The sequence below is a fragment of the Alexandromys fortis genome, unplaced genomic scaffold, assembly GCF_014885135.2.
Source record: "Alexandromys fortis isolate MF-2015 unplaced genomic scaffold, M_Fortis_MF-2015_v1.1 scaffold_122, whole genome shotgun sequence".
In the NCBI taxonomy this organism is placed as follows: domain Eukaryota; kingdom Metazoa; phylum Chordata; class Mammalia; order Rodentia; family Cricetidae; genus Alexandromys; species Alexandromys fortis.
The window spans coordinates 2524688-2546596 of NW_026068004.1; the positions used below are offsets into that span (position 1 = coordinate 2524688).

The window sequence follows — 21909 nt, forward strand, 5'->3', positions numbered from 1 at the left end:
TCTATGTTTGCCTTGTGACTTTTTAACCTTCTCCTCCATCTTGCAGCTCCTGTTTCCTCTCTGTGTCCTCTGTTGTCTTTCCTGCACTTCGATTCATCTTCTCTCTCTCTCTCTCTCTCTCTCTCTCTCTCTCTCTCTCTCTCTCTCTCTCTTTCTGCCTGAGAGTCCCACCTAACCTCTCCCTGCCTAGCTATTGGCTATTCAGCTCTTAATTAAATCAATCAGAAATCAGAAGGCGTCTTAACAAAGACACGTCTTTACAGTATATCAAAAGATTATTCCACAACACAACTCAGCGGCAGAACCTGTCACGTGGGAGACAGTAGGTTCAGTCTCCAGCACTGAGTATAAAGTTCTTATAAACTATTAAGAAAAAGCCACACAACCCCAGCAGAACCCCAGACAATGGTACAAACACTAATACATAGAGAAAGAAATACAAATAGACAATATCTTTATTAATAATTAAATAAATGGAAACTGGCTTTGAAATGTCCCTGATGCCCAGGATCACTGAGGGCCTGCAGGATTTCTTACGCAGAGCCAGCAGGGGCTAAGATGGAGTGAGCCACTCTATTCCAGGAAATGTTTTATTCGCGCACATCATCAAATCAAGCAATCTCCCTTCTAGGAATTCACCCCACAGAGTCCTTCCCACTGGCACACAATGTAAATAGACGAGGTCTCCTGGTAGCGTCGTTTCTTACCTCAGATTTAGGAAACGTCATTTGGGGCTGGCGAGGCCGATTGCACAATGCAGTCATTAAAAACAGCGAAGTTGCCTGGCGTGGTGATGCATTCCTCTAATCCCAGCCTTCAGGGCCAAGGCAGGAGGATCTCTGTGGGTTCCAGGCAACCCTGACTGCATAATGAGTTCCAGGTCAGCTGTCTTTAGAGTATGAGACCCTGTCTCCAAACACCGAGAATAGTGTAAGCACATGACAAGACAGAGCCATATTTACTGACTTAGAAAGAGTATGAAAATACACTAAGGGGGAAAAGCCAGTTAAAGAAATTTTAGGGCCTTGAAAATATTTCAGTTGGCACAGTGCTTGTCTAACAGGATTTGATCTGCAGCACCCCACAAACTGGGTGGGGTACACGCCAGTCATTATGTCATTCTCCAGCCAACTCCATGTCACCCTTTGTTTAAGGCAGAGTCCCACACAGCCCAGGTTTGGCTTTGAACTCGGTGTGTAGTCTAGACTGGTCTTGAACTCCTGATCCTCCTGCTTCCAGTTTCCAAGTCTTGGGATTACAGGCATGTGCTATTGCACCCTTATCATAAACTCTTTCCCTTCCAGACTCCAAACTGCTCTGCAGGACCTGGCAGGAGTCCTTTATGCGTAACTCTTGTCTTGGGAATCTGCAGAAGTTAAAGCCCCAAATGTGAAGTCAACCTTGACCCAAACCAGACACAGATGCAGGGCGGCTGCTGTGACTGTCCATCCCAACCCTATCCCAGACAGGTAGTACTGCACCAATTTNNCCCCCTTGTTCTCTTTCAACCCCATGGCCTTTTTCCCCTCTGATTGTTACATACATATGTGTGTGTGTGTGTGTGTGTGTGTGTGTGTGTATATACATATATGTGTGTATATATATATATATTTGTGTGTATGTATGCATGGGTGCTTGGTTTATATGAACATCTGTGTACCACATGTGTGTACCACCTGTGAGACCAGAAGAAGGCATCAGAAATGGAGTTACAGACCATTGTAAGCTGCCATGTGGGTGCTGGGAATTGAACTCAAGTCCTCCGCAGGCTCAGCCAGTACTTTTACCTCCTGTGCCAGCCATCTTTCCAGACCCTCACTACATCAATTGCAATGTGTTCTCAGGACCCAGCTCATCTGAGTCCTTGTGACCTGCAGCCATGTTGGTGTTACTCTTCTTTTGCACGGGAGAAAGAAACCAAGGCCTTGGGAGACTCGGCCACCTCTGCATCTCACAGGCACAGAGTGGCAAGCTCAGGCTGGGACTCCAGTCTTGCTTCACTCAGATTCAATTCCTTTGCCAGACTCAGCCTGGGCCAGAGACAGGCCCAGCAGAGCTAGGGTGTGCCTTGGGCTAATTCGCTGTACCCCAGTTTCTTGTCCTCTTGAATGGAGACGAACTTCCCAGAACTCCTTATGGGATGGGCGGAGACAGAAGCAGAGAGACAAGACAATGAGCATCTCCCGGCTACTTTCCATTGTTCTTGCACACAATAGGTGCTCACTGGGTGCTGACTGTGTCCTTTTAGTTGGCACTAATCCCGACCCAGCACTTCTAGCATCCAAGTGGCGTGATGAGTTGGGCGAGGGCGGATTAAGGAACTCATGAGGATCACTCAATAATCAGCTAGACCGCTTAAGCCGCCTGGGAAGCGGCTGCGATCAAGCTGCTCGTTAATTTATTCAGCAGTGACGGTGGAGCGCTCGGCTGAGCTGGAAGGGTGACAACCACGATGGAGGCGCTGGCACATTCGATTGCTCTGCTGTTGTTCTCTAATAAGGAAGGTGACCCTCGGGGACCAAGGGGCAGCAGATGAGACATGCGGAGCATAACTGTATGCAGACATTGTTATGACCCTAGAGTTCATGGGGGACACTGTGGGGTGCCACTTAAAGTCCCCTTCCATGGAACTGCTGCCCTCACAGGGAAATGGTAGCCTTTTCCTGAAGCTTCTTCCGGCATGGGGCTTATCTACAGAGGGCTGCCCTACTCAGGGCCATGCCGAGTCCAGTCACCCCACACTCCACGACTGATGAGGACAGAAGTGTGTTGATCTAACTTGGGTCAACTTTGAAGGGCCGTTCTAGCTTCAGAGCTCTGCCCAGGACTGGCTGGGGCTACTGTGTACCTTCTGCTCCACTGGGCTTCCTCCCCTCCCTTGTTTAGCGCAGATCCCGAAGACAATAATCTCTTGCAAACAGAACACCTTCTCAGAGAACCCGAGGGACCCAGCTTACGACAGTCTTACATCTGTACTGACCATTTATTTGCTAGGGGGCTAAAACAGCCTCCCCCAAGGCTCTAGGATAGAGATGTTCCCCAAAGTCAGGATTTAAGGATAAGAACCTTAGACACAAGGTCCATCTTCCTAAACACTTCATCTACTTCCACTTTTCACGTGCATGTTATGTGTTTGTACGTATCTGCCATATGTGAGGGCACCTGCAGAGGCCAGTAGAGCTGGAGGTAGGTAGTTTGTGAGCCTCCCGATGTGGGTGCTGGGAACTCTGAAAAGAAGCAAACACTCTTAACTACTGGGTCATCATTCTAGTCCTTTTTGTCTTTTTGAGACAGGGTCTCACGTATTCCAGGCTGGCCTAAACCTCAATCTGTAGCCACGGATGACCTTGAACTCTTAATCTCTTTACATCCACCTCCCAAGTGCAGGGGTTACTGGATTGTGATACCTTCGACACCTTCAAAGCTTGCACCAACCTCCACAGCAGCTCTATGGCGGTTATGCTATTAGTTAGGACCCCATTTACAGAGAGGCTCTATTTGTAGACAAACACAAGACATCGTTGATAAAAGATAAATAAAAATAAAGTATGTTGGTACGGGGTAATGGGAGAAGAAAAAGGCGATGGTGCTGATGAAGAAGAGGAAGAGGAAGAAGGAAAGATGAAAGGAAGCTTTGTCTGTGCCTTGACTGAGCTCCCGGACTCGAGAGAGATTGAATTTAAAGACACGGTCTAAACAGAAGAGCAAGATCCTCAGGATGGAGGGGCAGTAGGCTGCTTTAGGAGGCAGACTCCTGGGAAGAGGTGACAGATACCACAGAAGGCTGTGTACTTATGCAAAGACTAATACTCAAAGGGTGAGGGGACTTTGTGGCCAGGCAGCCCCTGAGACGGTTCCTGAACTGGTGACAGGGTCGTGAGACCTCAAGTCCATTGCTCTTTCCCTGTGAGCACCCAGGGCTAGGACCCGGACCTGGTGTGCTATCCTAGCTTTACCCAGGGCTAGGACCCGGACCCGGTGTGCTATCCTAGCTTTACCCAGGGCTAGGACCCGGACCCGGTGTGCTATCCTAGCTTTACCGTCTTTGGACAACCATCTGTGTGCTAACCAGTTTGTCAGTGGTCCCTCATGGGAAGACAGCAGGCTTTTCTGTTGTTTTTGTTTGTTTCTGTTTTTGTTTTGGTCCTGGGAATTAAACCCAAGTCTTTGTCCATGCTAGACAGGTCCTCTACAGTAAAACTGTGTCTAGTACCCCCTACCCCGTGTTTTTCCTTTTGAGACCGGGCTCTTACTAGGTAGCCCAGGCTAGTCTAGAACTCACTCTGTAGTGCCAGCTGATTCCTAGTGCTGTGTCCTCCGTGCTGGATTACAGCTGTGAGCCAGCATGTGTGCCTTGCTGTGGTGTCGTTGTTGTCTTTTCTCCTTGGGAGGCATTGAGAGTTTACCACCTGCTTATTGACTCCTTCCTGAACGGGCCTCACTTGCACAGAGAGGGTTATGGCCTTATAAAGTAGTAGGGTAAGGTTTTCAGCCTCTTTTGACTGGTGGAAAAACCAAGGCCTAGAGAAAAGGCAATCAAGGAAGTACACATCCCAGGGCCAAACCTTCCTGTCCCAATTCGATTCCTTGGTTTCTGTCTTGGTCCCGGGGTCCTAGGCAATGCTACAGCAAACCCAAACCACTCTGAGCTCAAAGGTGAGGCCAGTCCTGGCCAGAATCTCTTCCTTTTTCTCTCCATCTGTCCTAGAAGGCTCTGGGATCTAAGAGCAGACCGTCATTCATCTGCCAGACACTGTCACCCACTCTTGGCTGGTGTTGCTGGTTTCAGAGCTGGTGTCCACACGGTTATACCCTGGGATAACTCACGGCTGCTGAAGTCATATGCACAAGCACTTGGCACTAGAGCCAAGACCAACCATTCGGAGACAGAAGGGTTCAGTAGCATTATTCTCAGGTCCCTGGAGTTTACTGTCTCCTAGAGAACGTCCCACTGCCTGGCCCTGGCCCTATGGGAAGCATGCCTGACCAGGCCTCTTCTTCCTGGCCTTCAGCCTAATCTCTAGCCTTTCTCCCACACAGCCGGGGAGCTTTTCAGAGTCAACAGCAGAGGGTGCACTGGAGATCTGGACTGGAAGGCTCGGGCTAGCACCCCACACCCTGACCTGTGGAATGAGGACTGAGCCGGCCACATAAAGTTGTCGAGAAACCATTAGCTCTTCCCTATCTGTTCTAGACACTGCTGGCCTTTCCCGTAGATTCCTTGCCAGTGGCCCTCCCTTTATTCAAGGTCTCCTCCTGTTCCTAATTTGCCATTTCACAGGGTTCATCACATCAAACGTCACTCACTCTCTGAAACTGAAATGACCTCCACCAGTTGAACTTATTCCATCTGTTTTCTGGAGAACTTTCTTCCGGGTTCCAAGAAGCTGTGCCCAGGTCTGTCCCCGACCGTGGGCACCGAATATCCGTCTCTACAGTTTACTGAGTTAACTCAGAGTCTGACAGTGCGCTACAGTCGCCACGTGTGAGGCTCTGGGTTCAATCCCTGCCTCTGCCCCCATGATAGTAAGACCGAGACCAAGTCCACCCCCTCCAAGGAAACAGGAAGGGGCAGTGTCCTGACAAGAGAGCGAGTCTCTGTCGAAAGCTAGGGGAGCCTGGATCTCCAGGTGCCCTCCAGTCCCTGGAGCCGCAGCAGCTGGGAAGTCCAGTGGGTTAGGCGGTCAGCGGGCCTGGCTGGCAGGGGCCCGGGCCGCTCAGGTTATGACATGACAGTTGTACAACTCTCAAGCCATTTTCAAAAGAAACCATGGAGTTTCCTGTCCTTTGGGCTGCGGGTGGGGGGGGGTCATGGCCTCCATCCCACTTTGAGCCTCTAACAGCCTCGGGCTTTTGTAAGTTACTCGTGCTTGCGAGTGGAGATGAAAAGGAAATGGAAACTCAAAACTGTAAAGCAACCCAGTTTTATTTTGATTTTGGAGGCTACTGAGAAGCATTGCTCCACTCAGCAAGGGTTAGGTGTAAAACCTTCCCTCCCCCAGGCTAAAGGCCCAGGGAAGGTGGGGTTCAGGGAGATGGCTCTGGAGACCCAATCCAGTTAGTGGGCAGCACAAGAAGGTCAGGCAGAGGCCTGCAATGGCTCAGATTAGGGGGAGGGGGAGGGGAAAGAGGGCACAGAATTCAAGGACGTGGAATCCAAAGACTGGTCAGTCCCCTCCTTTTGACCTCTGAGATTTGGGTGAGAGAAGCAAGACCCAACTGTCACCCGGCAGGAGGCAGGGCCTCGAGGCAAGGCAGGCGGCTCAGGCTGGAGCCGTCTGGGCGAGTAAACCCGGCACCTCTACCCTCACGGAGGGTGCGTGCGGGCCGGTCCTCTCGCAGAGTCCCGCGTGTCACGGCGGTCGCTCTCAGCAGCTCACCGAGCCGGCGGGTGGCGCCGACCCCAGATCCGACAAGCAGTCGAACTCGCTCTGGCCCAGGAAGAGCTCGGGCAGTTCGCGCACGCGGTGCAGCCCGAGCTCGAGCTCCAGCGACTTCAGCGCCTCCTCGTCTATGAGCTCTGCGTCCATGCAGCCCAGGGAAGGCGGTGGCGGCAGCGGGGACGCTCCTCCGGGCGCCGGCTGCAGGGGTGAGGGGCCTCCGGTGACTCCCGGGGGTGCAGGGATGCGACCCGGGGGCGGCGTGGAGGCGGGCTGCAGGTGCGCGCTACCGGCGCCTGGCGACTGCGCGACGGGGAAGGGCTGGAAGGAGGACGGCGATCCAAAGGAGCCGTATGCCAGGGTCCCGGGTGGCGGCGGCGGTCCCAGCGGAGTCCCCCGCGGCCGCAGACCGCTGTCCAGGCCGGGGCTTGCGTATGGCTGTAGAGTCCGGGGCGCGTGGGCGCCGTGGGCGTTCGGCGACACTTGCAGCAAGCAGTAACCCTCGGCGAGCATCAGGTGGTCGGCCATGGCAGCGGGCGGACGGTCAGTGCGCGCCCGGGGTCCCGGCCAGCGGCTCCTCTTGGACGGGAGTCCGGGACACTGTGTCGTCTCTGCAACTCAGCCAGGCAAAAGAAGACCGAATCGGATTCGTCCACTCTCACCTGGGTCTTCCGGATCTCCTCTCTCCTTCACTGTCCCGCCGCTGCGGTTGCAAGCCGCAACACAACCAGACACCCTAAGGTCTAGGTCCGCCGACCTGCCTACCGCGCCTCGGAACCTGCGATTTCTTATACCGAGAGGCGGAGTCGCCACGCCCCCTATCTGTCATTGGCTGGACGAATCCCTTGTGGGCGGGTCGCGCGTCCGTCTAACAAGGCCTCGGCCCCGCCCCTACCAGAGCTACGCCCTTTGGGCCTCCAGCGGAGTCCCTGGTAGCCCGTGTTTTTCGTTGTGGGGAGTGGTTGAAATTTCTCTGGTGCTGGGTCAGACCTTCGAGGTTCAGGCTACCAGGGGATGTGGGTGTAGCTTAAATTTGCCAGAAAATGAAGTGGGAAGACAAATTCCTGGAGCTACAGGATCTTGGGGTTCACTCAACTTAATTTTCCAGACTGAGGCTCAGACATGGGAGATTTCCTGGAAACACACAGTAATGCCTTCAGGGTTCAAACCCAGGCCTATTGCACTTCAGCGAAGCAGGGTTGTTCGGAGAGGTCAGCAGCAATCTGTCCCCACAATCCCCAGGGAGCCGGTTGCTCCTTCTCTGGCTCTCGTTTTGCCCTGTCTGTTGAAGCATGTCCCGAGTTGTTATTACAGCAATTTATGGGCATGCCTCCTGAAGGACTTGTTCATCTTCTCACCCTCAGCACTTGGCCCACAGCCTGGTCCAGAGCTGGCTTTCTGTAAAAGAGGAATGAGTGAGCGAATGATGGCGTGAATTGCAGCTCATTCACCAGGCTGCGGCTTCTTTCTCTGTAGGATGCTGGCAAGAGCGGCAGAGACCACAAGCACTTAAGGTGTGGATTAGCTGTGTGTTTACGGAGCCCTCCATAGTACCTGGCATATACATATGCAAATGTTCCTCAACTGAGCGAAAGGCTGGCTGTGTGGTTATCTCTAAAGATCTTCCGGCAGGGGATTTTCACACCTTCTTCGGATTACAATAATCCTAACTTGGATTTCTAAAGAGCTTTACATTCTACAAGCATCTTTCTGGAATCAGGGTATGAACTTTAGCCCTCTTTTGCAGATAAGGACACTAAGGCACCCGAAGTAAAAGTGGCTGTGCAGGAGTCCTAAGCAATTTTTTAAAAAAGCATATAGTCTTAGTCAAGCCACACTCTTTGAGCCACAGGCAGGCCAGGAGACAGGTTCCTTGAACCTTGACTTCCACACTTTGGTTTTTTTCCTCTCATGGCTCCCCTCCCCCTGCAGCAGCCTCTGGACTTCCTGGAACTTTGGTTTATCTGGCTGGTGTAGAGGGGAGAAGCTTAGCCAAGAAGTTCAGAGGGGCCCAAGTTCTAATCATAGTTCTGCCACCAACAGGCGTGTGACCCTTGACTGATGGGTGGGGGTGGCGGGTGTCCAGGGATTTCACAGGGCCTCCGCTTTCTGCTGTGAAAGAAAGCTGGTGGTCCTGGCTGGAGTGCCCAAGAGAATGTGGGAGGCTCACGAATCTTCCCCCTTTCCCAGCCTGGTGTAATGAACGCCCCAGGCTATCTTTTTCTCTCTGAATAGGGCTCCACACTGAGATTCCTAGCCCTCACTGGACTTCTGTCTCATCTGGAGGTGTGCGTGGTTAGAGAGAGCCCTAACCTTCTGACTCCGACGCTGAAAAGTTCATTTGTTTGCTATTTATTTATTTTAGACAAGGACTCGCTATGCAACCCAGGGCCTTGACATTGCTCTTGTGCCTCTGACTCCCTCGTGCTTCAACTGTGGGTGGTTTTGAATCATGAGACTATCTTTGAAAAAATCATCCTGACATGGTTGGTCTAAGGACACTGGCTCATCACGAGACAGTTTCCCTTAACAAAGAGTATGTGTGAATTTAATCCTTTAGAGAGTTCTTTAACTTGGGGCTGGAGAAACAACTCAGCACTGAGGAGAGCTTGCTGATCTTCCGGATGATCTGAGGTCACTTCCCACTGTCCACACCGGGGAGTGCACAGCTAATTCCAGCTCTAGATCACCCAACGCCCTCCTTTCACTTTTGTGGGTCCCATCACAACCACACAAATTCCAAAGAAGTCTTCTTTAAAGTTCTTTAATTTGGTAAACAAATATCAAATGTCTACACTATGTCGGACGTTAAACATATAAGACCCTATATCAGACATTAATCAATTTGTAACTTTCAAACTTTCAAGGTCAGGAAAATTTCTGAGAATCCGGTGGAAGCTGCAGACATTGTGGCCCCAACCTAACTGCGTGTGTATTTGGTGCATCAAATGATGGAGCTGGGGGGCATAACAACTCATTAGGGAAGTGCTTGCTATGCAAACTTGGAGGCTTGAGCTTGGATTCCCAGCACCCACAGAAAAAGCTGAGAGCAGTGTCATGCGCTGGGGAAGCATGGTGCAATAAAGGTGGAGTGAGGAGGACCTTGGAGCTCGCTGGCCAGCCAGACTAGGCCAATCCAGAAACTCCAGGTTCAGGGGGAGACCCTGACTCAAAAAGCAAGGTGGGCTTGTGAGTTGGCTCTGCAGTTAAAGGTGCCAGTGACCAAGTCTGACAACCTGAGCTCAATCCCTGGGACTCATATGATAGAAAGAGGAAACTGACTTCCAAAAGTTGTTCTTTGACCTTCTGCTACACACCATGATACATATGCATACACATAAGTAAATAAATGCATATAAAAAATAAAGTGGAGAATGTAGGAGACACCAGACTTTACCCTCTGACTTCTACATGCATCGTACACACATGAGCACACACTTAAACACAGATGCACATATACAGCACATCCATGCACGCAAACATATTAGATACTTGGAGACATACAGTAAGCAACAAAATAAGTCTAGTGAGGCCCTACGTGGTGGAAAGTGCTGGGTGGCACGGGAATAGAGAGAACTAAGGGGAACAGGGTGCAGGAGAGGAGCTGCAGGTTGCAGATTCTAGGGGAGTCAGCAGGAGAGAGGCTAAGCCTCACTGAGACTGTGAGGTTGGAGCAGAGGTGAAAGAGTCAGGAATGGCTCGTGGCTGTAATCCTGTCCCATGGAAGGTCAGCATGGGCTATAGTGTTTCAATAAAACTAAAGAGAAAATGGAAAGAAAAAAGAGGAAAGGCCATGTGGTGTCTGGGGGAGGAGCTATCGAATAGCCATGGTGATGTCATTTCCAGCAAGTTACAGATTTTAGAGCATTTTGGATTCATGTATGTGTGTGTATGTTAGTGTGTGTATGTATGTGTGAGTATGTGTGGTGTGTGTGTGTGTACATTTATGTGTGTGGTGTGTGTGTGTGTGTGAATGTAGGTGTGTGGTGTGTGTGAGTGTGTGTATGTTAGTGTGTGTATGTATGTGTGGTGTGTGTACATTTATGTGTGTGGTGTGTGTGTGAATGTATGTGTGTGGTGTGTGAGTGTGTGTGTGTGTGTGTGTGTGTGTGTGTGTGTGTGTGTAGGCCAGAGGTGGATGTTTAGTATCTTCTTCAATTGCTTTTCTCCTTATTTTGAGATAGGTTTTCTCAATGAACTTGGAGCTCTCTGATTGTGCTAGACTGACTGGCCAACGGGCCCCAGGAAATGTGCCTCCCATTCTCTGCCTCCCCAGCTCTGGGATTACAGGCTTGTACTATCACCCTCAGCATTTTTTCTGTGAGAATCTGAAGTCTCAGGTCACTAGGCCTGCATGCCTGGTGCCCTTGGGTATCAGCACAGGGCTCCACACCCCTGGATCTGAAGTTAAAGATGACAGTTATGAAGCACCACATGGGTGCTGGGAATTGAACCTAGATCCTCTGTAAGAGCAATACAATCTCTTAACCACTGGGCAATTTCTCCAGTCCCAACTTTTAAAATTTTAAATTAAAGATGCTCAAGTCTATGCAAAAAGCCCAAAATTCAATAAACTTCAAGATCTAAAGTGTTTCTGATCCCAAGCATGTTAGATAGTCAATCTGTGCTACCATTTCACAGAGGAGGAAAGAGAATCGACCATTGATATCACTCAGCTATTGATGGAGGAGGGAGTGCGGTGTCCCCTCCCCATCCTGTTGTCTCCCAGGGCCACTCTCTTTCTCTTTGTTGCCAGCATACCTGTAGATCTGATTTCACAGTTCTGTGGCTTGCTGTCTTAGTTAGAGTTTCTATTGCTGTGAAGAGACACCATGATTGTGACAGCTCTTATAAGGAAACATTTAATTGGGGATGGCTTATAGTTTCAGAGATTCAATCCATTATTGTTGTGACAGTTTAAATGTAATTGGGCCCAAAAGCTCGTAGGGAATGGACTATTGAGAGGTATGGTTTTGTTGGAGTAAATATGACCTTGTTGGAGGAAGTGTGTTGTTATGTGTGTGTGTGTGTGTGGGGTGCTTTGAGGTCTCATATGCTCAAGATACACCCAGTGTCTCAGTTCACTTCCTGTTGCCTACACAAGATGTAGGACTCTCAGCTACCTTTCCAGCATCGTGTCTGCCAGCATGGCACATGGTGTCCCATCATGATGATAATTGACTGGACCTCTGCTCTGTAAGCAATCAGTTAAATGTTTTCCTTTATAAGAGTTGCCATTGAAAGACCCACCCCAGTGTGGGGAGACTCTCACTCAAGTCTCGGGATAACACGACCCCCCCCCCCAGTAACTCACGAGAGACCCTCCTTGCTGCAATCACATGAAGTTTTAATCGATGAGACGGGAACCAGTGCACTGGGGCCGAGACTCATAACCCACGCAGGGGAAGAGTTCGACCCCAAGTGACCAAGAGAAGGGTTTTTTTTTTTTTATAGGAAGAAACCATGCCCAGTACTGAAAGGGGCAGGGAGGGTGTCACAGAAAATCACAAGGGGGCAACTCCCTGTTTCTCAAGATTATTCTCAAGATTACAATCTAACTTTATCTTCAGCTAGTTCCTGAAACACAGTCACTGAACCAGCTAATCCTAGATTTCTGATTCTTCTCTTCCAGCTGGAGGGTGGGGGAAACCTGGATTTATCCAGGGCTTTCTTTGAGGATACCTGGATTTATCCAGGTCTTTCACCATGATCATGGTATCTCTTCACAACAATAGAAACCCTCACTAAGACGATCGTCATGGCAGGGAGCATGGCGGCACTCAGGCAGACATGGTGCGGGAGAGGTAGCCGAGAGTTCTACTGCATGCACACTGGCACCATGAGGGAAGAGTGAGACCCTGGGCCTAGCTTGAGCAGCAGAGACCTCAGAGCCCGCCTCCAGTGACACACTTCCTCCAACAAGGCCATACCTCCTAGTAGTGCCACTTCCTATGGGCCTAGTGGGAGCCATTTTCATTCAAACCACCATACTTGCTCTGCCTGGAGTGCTGTCTCCTCCCCTAGGTCAGCTTGGCCAATGTCCTCACCCACTCAGTCTTCACTCGGACATCACCGTTCTCTTACCCTGGCAGCCCTTGGTAAGTGTAGTGGTGTTCTAATGTGTCCACAAGTTCTTGGACATTCCTGTCTTCAATTCCCCTCTCCCTGAACGTGGAGAAGACTCACTTCTCACAAGCAGGGCAGAGCTGGTAGAGATCATCTAACTTTAAGGCATGAAGGATGCTGTGGAGTGCTCATTTCTTCTTAGTCTTCTCCTATTTGTCTTCCTCCTTCCTGAGATGGGATCTCATGTAGGCTCCATGGTTAGTCTCAACCTTGCTGTGTAGCTGAGGATGGCCTTCCAATCCCAATCCTTGTGTCATTGCCTCCAAAGTACAGGGACTGCAGGTGTGTGCTTCCACATCTGGCTTTGGCTTTTTCTTGAAACAGTCCCGTGTTCTGGGGGAAAGTGAGCCTGTGTGGTGTGGAAACCCTCAAGCAGCCATGGGAAGGCCCACGGGATGGGGAACCATGGTGCTACAGACTTTCACCAGCCTTCGCGTTTGTCAGCCATCATGGATGGGAACCCCAAGTCCAACCAAACTTTTAAATGTCTTCAGTCCTGTATCCTGTTTGCAGCCTTATGAGAGACCAGGATTCAGGTGACTTATGGATTCCTGGCTCCTAGTAACAGAGGTACCAATGTGCATGTTTTAAATTGCTGAGTGTTGAGGTGATGTGTTAAAAGGCAAGAGAACTATTATATTAATGAGGCAGCCCGTCTTTGTTTCATTTCTGGAATGGGACTCACCTTACTCTGATTATTATTATTATTTTGGTTTTTTGAGACAGAATTTCTCTGTGTAGCCTTGGATATCCTGGAACTTGCTTTATAGACCAGGCCAGATTTGAACTCAGATGTCCACCTGTCTCTGCCTCCCAAGCGCTGGAATTAAAGGTGTGCACCACCACCACTCAACTAATTTTTTTTTATTTTTTTAAGCATTCTATTTGAACACACTACACTTGTTTATTGTTTATAACTCTACCATATGTATGACAGCCACACAAAGTCAGGGAAATAGCCATTTCATTTAGGCATCTAAAAGAGTGTCAGACCTTTCATTAAATATGACATATTACCAATATAAGATCTTATCCCCCCAAAAAAAAATTCTGTAAAAATGAATCTGTCTGTCTTCAAATGAATGAAACATGGTTGTAAGTACTCTGAGTTTTCAAATGTAGAACGAGAAAAACTAACCTGGCATAGTGACTCACACCTGTGAGCCTGAGCTTCTGCTCTCAGAAGGCTGAGGCAGGAAGACCAAGAGTTCAAGAGTCAGGCCAGCCTGGGCTACATGGTGAGATTCTACATTAAAAAAAAATAAAGTTGATTCTGTACAGGCAGCAATATGCTCAGCTGGAAAAAGAGACACACTACTAGGCAATGAGGTGTGAGCACAGAAGCCTGCGTAAGCAGCCCGAAGGCTCTTTAAAAACAGATGGAATTATCCAGAAGTAATAAATCCATAGAGGCCCAACACAGACTTAGGGCTGTCAGGGGCAGGAAGAATGGGGAGTAACCGGTGGGAATGAGGGTTTCTTTTAGCATGGTAAAATGTTTTGCTGGTTCCATGTGGATGTTGGCTGCAGAGCAGGGCGATTGTGTTAAATGCCATTGAACTGTTTTCTTCGAAATGACTCATTTCAATGTTATGCAACCTTCCTCTTATCTGGGAAACAGGGCCTCCCACAAACCCTGCTCAGCTTCAGCCAGCACTCACACCTTTTGTGTTTCCCCTTTTCCAGCTGGGGAGGGAGATGTGATGCCCAGAGCAGGGACAGCTATCTTTCAGACCTGAGGACAGATGATTTTTATACAACAATAATGACAGCTAATGCTTATGGAGTACTTACCATGCTTCAGATACTGCTCTGAGCTCTTTTAAAAAAGTTTAAAGATGATTTATCTATTTTTATTTATGTGCATTGGTACTTTGCTGTATGTGTGTCTGTGTGAAGGTGGCAGATCTCCTGGAACTGGAGTTACAGGCAATGGTGAGCTGCCATGTGGGTGCTGGGAACTGAATCCGGGCTCTCTGGAAGAGCAATCAGTGCTCTTAACCATTGAGCCATTTCTCTAGCCCTCTGAAGCTCTTTACAGATATCAGATCATTTAACGTTCACTGCAGTCCCACGAGGAAGGTGAGAAGGCTAGTACACAGAAGAGTCTGGGCCCATGTTAGCAGTGTGGACTCTAGTGGGAACCTGCACCCTCTGTGCTCCCGGGAACTTCCATAGAAGCCCAGGGTTCTTTGGAAGGTAGAGAGGGCTCTCCCTGACTGTGAGGTCTCACTGCCAGCAAGGTCTCATCTGCACTAAACAGTATGTGTGGTGTCGGGTAAGGCATGCAAAGGGCAAAGCATCACGAATGTCAAAGCTGAGGCAGGGAAGTGGACTTTGTCACCCAAGGGCACAGGGAAGCTGTGACTGTACAGGGCAAGCTTCAGGAAACACCAGGTACGCAGACCAGGCTAAAATCACGGGCATTTCTGTTTAGGGGGTAGAACAGGCCTGAAAGATGAAGGCCTGTGATGCCAAAAATCACCCATGCACAGCTTTCTGGGCTTCTCACTGTAGCCCAGGAAGGAGAAAGGCAGGACAGTTTCACCCACTTCACAGAAAAGAGCTGAGTGTCAGAGAGCCATTGTCCAGCTAGCAAGTGCTCAAGGGTGGGACTTGAGCCTGGGTCTTCTAACTTCTTTCCCATACTTATTCACCTATGCAAGTGATGGCCACCCTGATTCCTTAGGGAAAGACGGGCCCTAGGAGGGTTCTGAGTAGAGAAGGGTGCTCCCATTAGAATGCCCTCTCTTGTGGACAATAGGATGGGTTGGGTGTGAGAATCGCTAAGGCCTGACAACAGACTCATCCACTCATTCATTCATCCACTCAAAGATGCATCCTGAACTCCTGCCAAGTGCCAACCACTCCCTACTGCAAGGGAACACACAGCTAAGTGACAATATCCAGCATTGCAGGAACAGGGTGCGGTGGTGGTGCACACTTGTAATTCCAGCATTTGAAGGTAAGGGCAGGAGGATCAGAAGTCCAAGGTCTTTCTTGACTACACATTTGAGTTTGAGGTCAAGGACTGCCTGGACTTTATAAGAAAGATCCTGTCTAAAACAATGGAGGAGAGAGAGAGAGAGAGAGAGAGAGAGAGAGAGAGAGAGAGAGAGAGAGAGAGAAAGAGGAGATTGGAGGAAGCCCTCCTCACAAGTGGCTGTGGTGGGAATGGCTTCCAAATGGTCACATGTTTGAATACTTGGTCCCCTGTGGATGAATGGTTTAGGAAGGATGAGAAGGTGTGGCCTTGTTGGAGGAGGTGTATCACTGGAGATAGATACCTTCTGCGTTTGCTCTTTCTGCCTCCTGTTCTTGGTTTAAGGTGTAAGCTCTCAGCTGATCCTACTTGCCTCTACTTTACTCTAACCTTCTGAAACCACAAGCCAAATTAAACACTTCATTTTGCAAGTCTCTTTGGTCACAGGGTTTTGTCACAGCCATAGAATTGTAACTAACCACTACAGTGGTCTGTGCTGAATTCTGAAGGAGAACAGGAACCAGTTCTACCAAGAACAGAGGAATATGTTCTGGGTCAAGGGGCATCGTGTGCAGGCTTGGGAGGGAAGAAGTTCAGATTGGAAGGGCTAAGGTAGCCTCAGAGGCTGGAGGCTGCAGAGTCCAAGTCAGCAATCAAACAGGTGAGCAAGGGTCAGGCCATGAGCATGTGAGGCAGGGAGCATGCTGGGTTTCAAAAGGAAGAGGAAGCTACTGAATCCAGGGTCACTGTGGTGTCCCATCGGGCCCACAAGTTTGTGACCCATGGAAAAGTGAGACAAAGGAGAGGACGGGGACCCGAATGCCCACAGTGAAGGCAGCATGGAGGCAAAGTCAAATCGAGACTTTAGAATCCTGCTGAGAATTTATGGCATGTGTTTTCGCCAGTTCATGTCTTATGATGATAAGTATGTTTGTGCACTCTTTGTATGATGGTATGGGAAGACATTATACCATGAAAGCACATGTTGTCACACATACATTGGTTCTCAGTGCCCTTAAGTAAAATGGTGCAATAACTGAGAATGTAAGTCAATAACTTATACTATTAAGTCATTTGAGTCATCCCTAGGTGACTTACACACCTAAGACAGTATAAACAACACGTAAGTGGTTGTTATGTGCTGTCTTGTTTAGGGAATATTGACAGGAAGTTTCTCTATGTGTTTAGCACAGACACAATTTCGGGGTGAATACTTTTGGCCTGTGGTTGTTTGAATTCGTGCATGCAAAGTACAGGGATGCAGGGGGTGGGTAACCAATTTAAACATCTTTAGACATACAGGAAAGAGAGGAAAATTGGAAGGAGTGCCCACGGGCTATCTGTATGTGGGGTGGGAGGTCCTTCTGTCTATGTGTTGCTTTTTTTGGCTAATGGAAGAACTGCTTTGAGCCTATGGCAGGGAAAGCTAGGCTGTATGCTGATAGAAAGACGGCAGAGTCAGAGAGACACCATGGAGCTGCTGGAGACAGACACTTGGAACTTTACCCGGTAAGCTACATCCACGTGGCGATATACAGATTAATAGACATGGCTTACATTAATATAAGAGTTAGCCAATAAGAAGCTAGAGCTAATGGGCCAAGCAGTGATTTAATTAATACAGTTTCTGTGTGATTATTTTGGGTCTAAGCTAGCTGGGCAGCTGGGAACCAACAAGCGACCTCCCTCCAACATGTGTGGATTAAATATGCAGGATGACTTCCTGTCGTGGCAGTCACTGGGTCTAATCAAGTCCAGATCCCAGCTCCCCTTCCCTACTGAATGGCCTTCTGCAGAATGGACGTCTTCCTTCTTAGCCAGCTTAGTCCCTGATAGTCCTGGTGACCCGATGCGAACCTGGCTCTGGAGCAAGGGTTGCTCCAGAGGTCCCTGAGGGTCAGGCTGGGACCACAGCCTTGGTTTTCATTTCTTCTTTCTCTCCCCCCTTCTCTCCTGAGAGCTCTGCTTCCAGGAAAGCTAACCTAAGACCCTCATGTGATGAGGCCGACTGTGGGCGGGAGGCTGATGCACTCTGTCCCACTCCATCCACAAGAGAACCATGTTGGGCGGGACCCCTCTCGATCACGGTGATGCTCTCTGAGACGTCCCCTTTCTTGTTTTATTCCTGGGGCTCCTGGTTGCACTCGTGACCTGAATTTCTGGCCGTAGCCCTCTAGACCCTAGCTCATAGGAGTAGAGTGAAACACAGGTTCAAGTTGGGCTAAATTCTTTCCCTGTGTAAATTTGGAACAATGTCTGAAAGACAGTAGCTAGGACGAATATGACGAAGACAGTTCCTCCCCAGCTCCCCACAGGACTCCCAGCTGTTGCCACAGGTAGCAGATAAACGGAAGATGCCTGTCTATGAAGGCGGGAGGATGAAGTAATCCACGGAGAGAAAAGGTGCGGGTGGGGCAGAGATGGAGTCTAGCTGGATTCCTGATGCCTTACCAGCCATTGCCCAGTCCCTCCTGTGGCCTACTGCCCTGGGTCAGTGATGATCCTAGACTCCTGAGGCAGCCCTGACAGGCTTCAGCTGGCCCAAGATGCATAAGAAGGAGCCCTAAGATGCAGAAGTCTATCCTCACTCTGCAGGTGGGAAGGAGCCTGCTCTTCGGCTCACTGGAACCACGGGAGTGGATGGAGTGAGATTCTGCAGAAGGGACCAGTTAGCTCCAGGTCAGCCTCCTTCCACTGTTCCTTGTATGGCCCCAGTGCCCAGGCCTTCCACAGGGTACAGGTCCGTGGGCACATGCTGCTGCACCTCTTGGTGTCTCTGCTCTGGACTGGCAGAAACTGCTTCCATGGGCCCAGGATCTGCTTAAGAACAAGACAAGCGTGTCACCCGCCCTTGGAAAGTTGTTACTTCTAGCATGGTATCCAGAGTTGTACTATGAGCAGATTCTGTGCCCCGCTTGGTGGCCAGGCTGGAAGAAAGCCTGAGAGTCCTTGACTCTCCCCTAATGGTGGTCTTGACATCTGTTGCTGTGGGACTCGGAGGCCAGGGATAGCTGCAGGAAGGCGAGTCTGCTCCAAGAGGCCTTGTCTCACCAGCCTTGAAGAACCAAGTTGATAAATATGTTGGTGGAGAGCCAAACCAGGCAGGTCTCATTACCCGCTCCGTGCCACAGCTACTGCTGCTCCCATCTGGGTCATATCTGCGTCCCTAGTACCTGCGTTGATACCAAGCACAGAATAGATAAAAAGGACACTGACTGAATTAATGGCTGTCACTTAATCTTGTACTATGGGTGCTGTGGCCATTCAGTTGCCATGGCAATACTTTGAGCAGGACAAGGCTAATAGAGACACACTTACGGCTTCATTATTTTTTGTGCCTTTTATTTTATTTTTTAATTAATTTATTTATACTATGTGTCTTTCCTATCATGTATCTTGATCCAGCCCTCAGCCCTTTGGAGAGTAATGTAGTTGTTTTTTTTTTTTTTAACTCTTTGGGGGCCTGCCAAATAAATACAGAGACTTATTCTTACATATGAATATCCAGCCTTAGTTTGACTTGTTTCTATACAGCTTTTTTTTTAGCTTAAATTATCCCATTTCTCTTTAATGTTTCTGGGTTTTTTTTTTTTTTGTTTTTTTTGTTTTTGTTTTGTTTTGTTTTGTTTTTCGAGACAGGGTTTCTCTGTAGTTTTGGTGCCTGTCCCAGAACTAGCTAGCTCTTGTAGACCAGGCTGGCCTCGAACTCCCAGAGATCCGCCTGCCTCTGCCTCCCGAGTGCTGGGATTAAAGGCCTGCGCCACCACCGCCCGGCTTGGCTTAATGTTTCTGTTTTGCTTCTGGGCTTTTTACCTTTCTTTATTTTGTGTATCTTTCCTTCTTATTCTGTGGCTGTGCAGCTGTGTGGCTGGACCCTGACGTCTTCCTCTCCTCCTTTTCTCGCTCCTCTTTTCAGATTTCTCCTCCTATTTGTTCTCTCTGCCCGGCAGCCCCACCTATCCTTCTCCTGCCTAGCTATTGGTTGTTCAGATCTTTATTAGATCAATCAGGTGTGTCAGACAGGCAGAGTAACACAGCTTCACAAAGTTAAACAAATGCAACATAAAAGAATGCAACACATCTTTGCATCACTAAACAAATGTTCCACAGCATAAACAAATGTAACACATCTTCAACTAATATTCCACAACACAGTAAGGGGCCACTAAGGCGCCTATGGGCAGCATGGTTCTGAGTTTGGTGAGGACCACCCTTAAAAAGGATTTCCCAGGTACATCTTGATCAGTTCCGTGATAGAAGAGTGGCAATGGAAATGGTTTCTATTGGTCATGCTTTGATGAATAGCACCTTGAAGGGAATAAGGAAAAGTGGGGTGGAATTATTTTGGGGAAGGAAATGACACTTTCTCACAAAGTGCCACGGTCTGGTGTACCCCTCTTAGGAAGGGAGCAAGCCTCCGTATCCCAGGGTTTCTGGTGACCAGGGAGGAAGTCTTGGCTCAGCTAGATGACTCCTAGCTATTTAACCTGTCTAGATGTGAGTCATTCATGCAACTGGAAATGCTCACATGGCCACATCTTACTAGGCATGTGCTTTAACCAGCTAAGCAATGAGGCCCTACTGGCAGCCACATTTTAAGAGAAAAAGAGAAATGAGTGAATAGATTTCATTAGTATGTTTAGTTTAACCCTTTCCATCCAAAATCACATCATTTAAAGAAATAATAAATGAATGGAATTGGTGAACTAAATAACAGCAAATGAGCAAGAGTGTGTCAAGGGAGGCCGATGGGGATGGTCTTAGCGTTATCATCGCTGTGATATTGGCCAATGGGGATGGTCTTAGGGTTGTCATCGCTGTGATATTGGCCAGTGGGGATGGTCTTAGGTTCTCCTTTCCCCTCCTACCCTCTCCCATGGTCCCCATGCTCCCAATTTCTCAGGAGATCTTGGTTTCCTCTTTAAGGCTTTTTTAGCCTGCTTTCTTATAAAACCCAGGACCACCAGCCCAGGGTGGAACCACCCATGAGGGGCTGGACCCTCCCCCATCAATCACTAATTAAGAAAATGCCCTACAGGCTTGCCCACAGCCTGATCTTATGGAGGTGTTTTCTGAACTGAGGTTTCCTCCTCAGATGACTTTAGCTTGTGTCAAGCTGACATAAAACTACCCAGCTCAGGGACCACTGGGCCCCCGTTATAGAGGAGGAGCTGAGGCCCAGAGAGTTTTTTGCATCCAGGTTGAACTTACATGTCTCTCGTCTGTCTGTGGTAACAAATCTTTGGAAGCTGACTGCCTGATACCCCCCCCCCCCACTCCAGCTGTTTGTTTGTTTCACAATATTCGAGGTCAGGCTAGGGCCTTGCTGGGGATGTTAAGCAAGCTCCATACCAGCTGTCATCCGCAGCCTTCAATTTTTTTCTTTTGCCACAGGGTCCCACGAAGTCGTCCAGGCTGGACTTGAACTCACTTCTTTCAAGCTTCCCCAGCAGCTGGGATCCCAGGCCTGTCACCCTAAACCCTGTTTGTCTCCTGTGTGTTTTGAGGTTGCGGATGGTGTGGAGGGTCCCTGGAGTGAGAAGATGCTAAGTGAATCAATGTTCTTGACTTGAGACTGGCAAGGACACCAAATAGGGAGGTGGGGGCTGCTTCATGCCCATCACACAGCAATGAACCTCAGTGGCCCTGTCTGATTGGATTCAAACTGCATTTCAGCCACTCTGGTTGTGTGGCAAGGATTAAAGAGGACAATGTGCAGACAGCCCTTTGCATAGTGCGCGGTGCCATGCGTCCCCGAAACGCCAGCTGCTGAGGTTTTGGTTTTTTCACCTGGGGTCCTGGGCATCGACTGCACTCTAACTGTGCCGTGCGGTAGTGCAAGGTGACACACCTGCGTTGTGTGACCTTGACTAATCCTGTCACTTCTCCTGCATCTATAAGGTGGATGCTATCTTATTCAGGATTGGTGTGCCAAGCGAACTAGGGTGCAGTTGGAATGGGTCGATTACAAAAAAAAGGTATTCAGTGGTTTTCCTCATCTCTCCCATACCATCCGAACTCACGATAACGTTATTATTCCCATTTACAGAAGAGGAAACAATCGTTAGAAGGGACGCAGAAAACGTTTGTTCAGTGAATAAATGAATGAGTGGGTGTGTGAATGGAGGAGCTGGTGAGCGAGGTGCTGAGCGGATGTGGAATGCATTCTGGCAGCAGGGCGCCGCATCTCTCCTGGGAACCTCCTGGCCTGAGTAGCCACTCGGCTTCGCCTGGCAATTGGGGCTGCAGGCCCGCGGCTGCTCTCCACCCAGGTGTGGGAGCTGGGGAGTTAATGGGCACGGGGCGCTTGGGGACCTGCTGATGAAAGGGGCCGCGCTCCCAGAGAGGCCCAGTCATTAGCCGGGCGGGAGCGGCGGGGCGGGCTTATCGCGCATCGCGGCCTCCCCAGCGGGCGGGTCC

At 49.4% G+C, this 21909-nt stretch overlaps 1 protein-coding gene across 1 annotated transcript; it reads right to left on the reverse strand.

Annotated features, from left to right (window-relative positions):
• Positions 1 to 5908: 5908 nt before the first annotated feature.
• On the reverse strand, positions 5909 to 7157 carry Cited4 (Cbp/p300 interacting transactivator with Glu/Asp rich carboxy-terminal domain 4). Its single transcript, XM_050161292.1, has one exon. It carries the CDS (start codon positions 6906 to 6908, stop codon positions 6369 to 6371), a length of 540 nt encoding a protein of 179 aa, XP_050017249.1. The 5' UTR covers positions 6909 to 7157; the 3' UTR covers positions 5909 to 6368.
• Positions 7158 to 21909: the final 14752 nt, after the last annotated feature.